Source organism: Heterobasidion irregulare, assembly GCF_000320585.1.
Source record: "Heterobasidion irregulare TC 32-1 unplaced genomic scaffold scaffold_12, whole genome shotgun sequence".
Taxonomy (NCBI): Eukaryota; Fungi; Basidiomycota; class Agaricomycetes; order Russulales; family Bondarzewiaceae; genus Heterobasidion; species Heterobasidion irregulare.
In genome coordinates, this window is record NW_009258208.1 from 921,803 (window position 1) to 928,888 (window position 7,086).

The 7,086-nt window shown below is 40.9% G+C and overlaps 2 protein-coding genes across 2 annotated transcripts; one reads left to right on the forward strand and one right to left on the reverse strand.

Annotated features, from left to right (window-relative positions):
* Positions 1–358: 358 nt before the first annotated feature.
* HETIRDRAFT_330029 (uncharacterized protein) lies at positions 359–869 on the forward strand (the record flags this gene model as incomplete). The annotated part of the gene is made up of 2 exons (XM_009553912.1): positions 359–778; positions 831–869. Coding segments are annotated over 2 exons (459 nt in total), but the record flags the coding sequence as incomplete, so codon positions are not given.
* Positions 870–6,334: 5,465 nt separating this feature from the next.
* On the reverse strand, positions 6,335–6,788 carry HETIRDRAFT_422597 (uncharacterized protein; the record flags this gene model as incomplete). The annotated part of the gene is made up of 2 exons (XM_009553913.1): positions 6,335–6,697; positions 6,750–6,788. The coding sequence occupies 2 exons, from the start codon at positions 6,786–6,788 to the stop codon at positions 6,335–6,337; spliced, it is 402 nt and encodes a 133-aa protein (XP_009552208.1).
* Between the last annotated feature and the right edge of the window lie 298 nt (positions 6,789–7,086).

Consider the following 7,086-nt stretch of genomic DNA (forward strand, 5'->3'; position numbering starts at 1 on the left):
CCAGAGCTAATACAAGGGGGTGTTTTTCCAGATGAAGTTGGGTATTCCAGCAGTTACACTTACAGGGCAAACTTCTAGCCCTGCAATTTATTAGGTAATGTACAAAATATCATTTTCTCACTAGCCTCTCATTCTCATAATTTATTAGGCAATTGATGATGGCTAGTATTGTGCCATTATTGTTAGCTCTAAAGAGCTTATAAAGGAGAATGTAGATTTTGAGAAGCTTTAGAAGAATAAACAGTTTACTTTTCAAATTATCAGTCTTATTTGGGACAAGGCACACTATGTTAGCAAGTGGGGTGGATTCCAGCCAGAGTACAAGGGAGCAAAGTGCTTGTGATATCTCATACCTTGCAACATCCCCTTTCACTTGACCTCTGCCACCTTACTACCTGCCATCTACTGTGATGTTCTAAAGATTCTGCAAATCAATCTAGCTTTCTATCTACTCATTCAGCAGTCTAATAATCGTACCAATATTTTATTGGCCATGCGGAAGTTGCAGCACCCTCTTTATACATTCCAGGATCTTGTATTCCTCATCCCTAACAATTTCTTTCCAGATAACCCACCTAAAAAATTCCTTATATTTTTTGACAAGATCACAGATTTAGTAAAGGTGAGTCAATTCCTACATGCCTGGTTACCTATGCAATATTGCCAGAAAATCAAATGGTTTAATGCTCATATGACAGAGCAATTCCATGAGACCGAGTTACAAGCCATAAAGGATGGTGACATATGGGGGCTTCTTTGCACCAATTCATTTGGCATGGTGAGGTTTTATCAGATGAACAGTCAGCTATCCTATGCTTATAGACATTTAGGGAATTGACCTGCCAGATATTGAACTTGTTATTCAATAGTGTGCAACCTGCACCATGTCTATGCTGATGAGCATGCACCTGTGCTAGAGTCCAAAGGAGGTATCCGGGAAGCTTTGGGGAGATACTAAACAGTGCTAGACAAGTACTAAAGATGCCGACTATTACTGAACACGGTTGGTCCCTACCCAACCAATGGCAAGCCACTGAAGGATATTTGGCAGCACTTAGGTCAATTTGCCCACACTTTACATACTTACCATAACCACACAGGAGTATTACAATAAGTGTTTATGAGATTAGAGCTAGTAGTCCATATTGGCCGATATACTCCGGGAGTCAGTTGGTCCTTATTACTTATTTCCCCAACTTCGGCATGGTTGGTCAAACGTGATCTTGCACCATTACTTAGCCACCCTGGTCATACATTATGTCTTTTTTATTTTTATTGGCTCGCCAACGACTGTTTTTGCTACCTACACTTGGGTGATGGATCCTGAATGTTCAGAATTTTGCCATCACTGATTACCTTTTACCTTATCACCTTCGGAACCCATATAGACATCTTACCTATCTTTTTATCTTCTCTATTCATTAGGGCTTGGCACCTATTTGACACCTACTTTCATTTTGTGTTCAATATTTTACTTAGGGGCTCTGTTTACTATAAAAGCCTACATACAACTCTGGAATAAACCAGCTTTTGTACCCCATAGTTCAGAGCTCATTTACACTTGTCTCAACCATTAAAATTGTCTTTGTTAACTTCCAAAAACTTGTTATCCTTGTTGTTTGGCCTTGTTCACGTTTGTACTCATCTCTTTGCTTGTACCCCTCGTCCTCCCTTGCATATTGTCTGAGTCCCATGTGGCTCTTGAAGCATGTAGTTGCCGGTCATGACACTACCTTCTTGTCACTGATCGCCTTTCCAACCCAACTCAACTGACCAAATGTTCAGTCAGGTGTTTGGTGCAGTCCCAAAACTATTTAGGCACTTTAATCTCACTCTCCTCATTATTCTTCAATGTGCCCTTACTTTCTCAAGTCCTAACTAATGATTCCTTATATATCAGATACTAGCTCCAGCATCCCTGTATTAGAGGTTATTTTAGTGTTGTGCTTGGCACTTAGAGCCACCTCTAGGGTATCAATGCTATGGCAGTGCTTTAGTCAAGGAGCCCAAGATCTCACACAGCACATGATTGTATTATTTTTGGTTGAGCCAAAGCACTTTGACAACAAAAAGGAGAAGAGGATTGCTGCAAGAGAGCACCATCAGTGACATATGTGTGCCAAATAAAAGCTTTGGGAGCCTCCCACAACATCTGGAAAAACACCCCCTTGTATTAGCTCTGGATTATATCTAATAGTGTCTAAAAGTATCTAAAAGTATTAATAGTATCTAAAAGTGTCTAATTTCCTAATTGGGAGCAACACATTGTGAGTATTGGATTGGTTTCTAATTTCATGATATTAGCACTAATTCCATACTAAGAAGTCTTTAATTATCAGTAGTAAATAGTAAGTACTACTGCTCTATCAGTGAGAAGGTAAAGATGTGGCACATTCTATACTATTCTAGCATATTACTCTTCTTCATATATGCCTATACCATTATCTTGTAGCTCTTTTGCTGACTTTCCAGCTGCTTTTATAAGGGATATAGAAAGAGAGAAATATGCATTGATGCCCCCAGCCACTTTGTTGGCAGCTTGGCAGCTGCCATAAGAGGCTATGAAGACCTAGGTACCTTGTCCTTGCACACAAGATCATTAAAGTTGTCATTGTTAGCCAATGCCTGCTACTGGTGATTATAGGACACAACATGTGGGTTAGACGGGATATGCTATATGCAGCCTTATAGACCTTGTCTATTAGTACAGTGGTTAATACTGTCTTGTGCAGCACACAATCATCATCACTATTGATATTATAATTTTTAGCACTATTTATATTGTTTATTGCCTTGTTATACAGAAGATGCTCAAACTTGGTGTTTTCCTCTAGCTATTAGGCTGTGGAAAAGACAGTCATATTGGTATGTGGTACCAGAATGATATATTTGCCTGCTATATAGGAAATATGTGCACTAAACATATTAAGATCACCTCCAACAATATTGTGCTTATTTATATATAGGCATGCCATATATATACCCTTGTACCCACCCTCTACCTCACTAGTGGCTATTTGGAAAACCCCTCTCTCTTATTGGATCTTGATTATTCATAATCATGTACTTGATCAAATTTGCAAATTCAGGTAGCATTGTCTATACTAGTAGAGTCCCATTGAATATTACACTCAATCATAGTTTTACACATTCTCAGTCTAAATTGTATAAGTGCCATAATTTATTTTTATCCTATATAAAGTGTATTATCAATTTTCCATTGGTTTATTATCTTCTTAGCTGGTGTTTAAACTAAATCCTAAAAGACCTGGCTTTTTAGGTATTTATTGACCTATTTATTTATAAGAGAGAGGAAAGATAAATGTCGAATAAAATCAGAGATGTTGAGGTTGCCTATATTATGTCTACTTATTTAGATTACCAAGCTTATATCTTAGACCTTGTGGCTTAGTGGCTTAGAGCATCTGTCCTGGGTGCTTGCATACATGAGGTTGTTGGTTCAACTCTGGCAGAAGGCAAGTTTGTTATAAGGTATATTCTGTGTTTAGGTATTTAACTAGTGCTCTAATATACATGACTCTATAAGAAGACTATGAGAACTGTGATACTTGATTTATTATGATTTTTCCAAAATTTCAAGTTATAATCAATTCTAATAATTCCTAATTTAGGAAAATTATGTCTAATTAGAACAGGTTTAGAGGGGGGGTAAGCTTAATATAAAGGGGTGGTTTTCCAGATGAAAGCCTAACAAAAAGAGACTTCATGTGATTGATAATGAGGGGGGTCTAAAAGATGCAGAACATAGTCATCACATATCTGGTAGTGCCACCCAACCCAGAGAGAGCTTAGGATCTGACAATGAGCTTGACAATCTGTCTAGTACTGATGAAGAGGCAAATCTATATACAGAAAGGTGATTGTTATATTGTCAAGATACGGTCACAACCTCAAGTGTGTGACCAAAGGCTTTTAAAATAAATGTCAATGATATAGAGCCTTAAATGACTTCATCAACCCATTCTAAGCAGGATACATCTGTTTCCATACTGTGGTGGATATGTTTTTTGGCAACAACAAACTATGTATATCACTTGCTTGTCTTTAAGTGTGCTCTTACCTAACTCTTGTTAACTTTGGATCATATGCTCTGCTGGCATAAGCTCTTAGCAGGGTGCTTATAGTGCTATCTCCCTCTACCTTCCATCTGCTGCGAGATGTGCTCCCTAGTATTGTTTATGACATTTGCACAGATGGATGATAGCTCTACAAAAAGGCCAGCCACACGAACACTATGCACACAAGTCAAGGGCAAGTATGAGACAACACTGTAGGACAATGCTTTGCAGCAGGTGCTCTATGTTTTTCACAAGAAACAGATGGTATAGCTCTTTGGCCATACCACTCTTAAGACATTAGGCCCTGGGATCCTGATGCCAAATGAGATCTTACAGCATATTATCAACGGTGCTCATTTTCATCTTATTAATAAGGTATGGGATGTTGGGAACCTCATGTATCAGATATGCATACCTAATCTTGGCAGTAAGGTTCTTGCCTTAATCTAACATCATTGCCCTCCACCAGTACCTGACCCACCAGCACTTTAGGCTAATGCCACATTGGCAAGCTTGGGTTCCTATAATATTAGGATGGCTTGAGGCATCAAAGGTTGGACATATGGATCTTGTGGTGCTATAAAATATATAGGTATGTCATGGCTGCCCTATCAGCTACCTTGCTAAAAGCTAGATCTCTGCAAGGTAGCCAGCAATTGCAGCATATGCCTATGCTAGGCAGAGAGTCACCCTGTAAAAGGAGTGGCCATTTTCTCTGCAAGAGATGAGATACCTCACATTGCCAACATAGCACCCCGCAAGGGCTCAGACACTCCTTTCACCCTATTGAGCCCCTCTGGCCAATTGCTAGCACTATTAGCAGTGCCAGAAAGCAGTTCGCAACCTGCGTGAAAGTGAATATGTGCATGCTATGGAGGGCAGGATTATATTGGTATGCTCCTACATTTTATATTGTAAGTGATAATAAACTCATGTATTACAGCCTCTAATTGGCAGATCTGTTGGCCATACATGCTTTAACATGGGCAGGCTGGGTTCAGGACCCTTGGTTCCCTAAATAGGACCACTTCTCTGTCAACAAATGCAAGTGCTGTTGTGGATGTTCCTGTTGCTATACTACCTACATAGGCCGGCACATTGGGCGATGTGTACTCTGCCATAGAGGCAACAGGGGCCTCTTTTGCTATATGACTCCTTGAGTAGCTTATCAATGTTCTCACCTATGGCTATCAAGCCCTTGATATCCATCTCTCACCCTCCAGTGCTTGCATCCTCTTCCATGATGCCAGTGATACCTTCTGTAGGAACCAGGGCAGCAGTGATTCCCCATGTCATTCATAACAGATGAGTCCCAACAACCCTAGTCACTTATCATCTCCCATGCCTAGCACCTCAATCTGCTTTACCACCAACATATAGCTCTCGCTTCTATACTGCCTGCTCAGCCAGTGCTTTATCACTACCTTTTCCTGTGCACCACAAAGAAACCATACATAAGCTCAGTAGCCTTGCATGAAGTGCGCAAAAGTGGCCACTCACTCACCATGATCAGGTGTGGTACAAGAGCAGGGGCGTCAGGCAGCATGCACCTGGCTAATGCTGTGAGTGCAGTGATGTTGGCAAACATGTCAAACCACAGCTGCCAGAGGCACTCATCCCAGTCAGACACATGCAATAGCCTGAGGAAAAGGCACTCTGTGCATTTGAAGGCATGCACTAGTGTGAGTGCTACAAAAGGGTACACACATGTGATGCTGCTCAAGAGCACCAGTTTGGCATCAGATAGCAGGTTGTACAGTGCTAGTTGTGCTGCTGAGCCTGAGCCTGAGCCTGTGAGGAGTACTGAGGATGAGGAGGAAGGGCCCACAGAGAGGCCACAATGTGCATATGCATTAGGGATAAGGTGCAGGAACACGTACCAAGCCATGCAAGAAGGGCAGGAACACCTACCTATGTGCTGTGGATTAGCAAATCAGTGACAAAAAGGAAATCGATGGCAACAACAATATAGGGGAGGGGAAGAGGAAGATGCACAGGATTCAGAGAAATGTGATAGTAAGTAAGCTGCATGTTGACAGAGAGCATATCCAGGTTTGTGGCATCTATGCCTTTCAAGTGTGTCTATTCACCATAGTGAGCCCATGTCTCTACTATTAAAGAGCCTTTGACTGACGGCGGTGGAAGTATGTGGCATTTCAAGAGGAAGCAAAGTGCATGGTGCACATAGACTATCATGGTCTCCAGATAGCACTACTTATTATCTATATTCCATAGCTATATTTGCTCATTTATCCCTATTCATTAACTTTGAGATCCTCCATCTCAACCACTGCCCCAATGTTATCATTACCATCTGTGCCAGCCCCTGAGCCTTTGTCCATTTTGGCCCATGTGGCAAGCCCTTTGTCCAGCATATCTGGAATTGAATACAACATACAGCAGTCCCTTTGGGTCTCATTGGGATGGGCTATCTGAATATGGATTCCCAGCTTGGTGTAGATTTTCTTTATATCTCTCACAATGTGTCTATATGTCAGGCCTAGTAGCTTGACCTCATCTGTGAGTTGCTTGTGGCAACATCTGTAGATTTTAACCAGCAGTGATTTGTCAATAACACAGTGCTGTATATATTTGGAGCTAGACCTGCCATATGTATGCTATAAAGATGATATCAGCACTGGAGCATGGCTACAATAGGCACAGAATTACCTTGGTACACAGGTTATTGAGCTCTACTAACCAATCCATAGCTTGGAAAGCATTCAGCTGACCTGTTGGGTTTACTAAGACATTGTAGCACACAGCATGTCTATACCATATTATGTGAGTCATTTTGTGTTTATTTTTTTCTCAAAGGGGGCTGAACACTCACTTAAGACCAGACAGATACATAAAGTGCACATCCATGAGAAAATCATGCATTGCACTGGCATATTTGTGTTTGCTGGTGGCCTTGAACAAGCAGACTCATGGTATAAAAAGAGTCTCGATCCTTCCAGTGTTACCAGCATTGATGGCAAATGCTAATTTTTCATATAGGAGCATA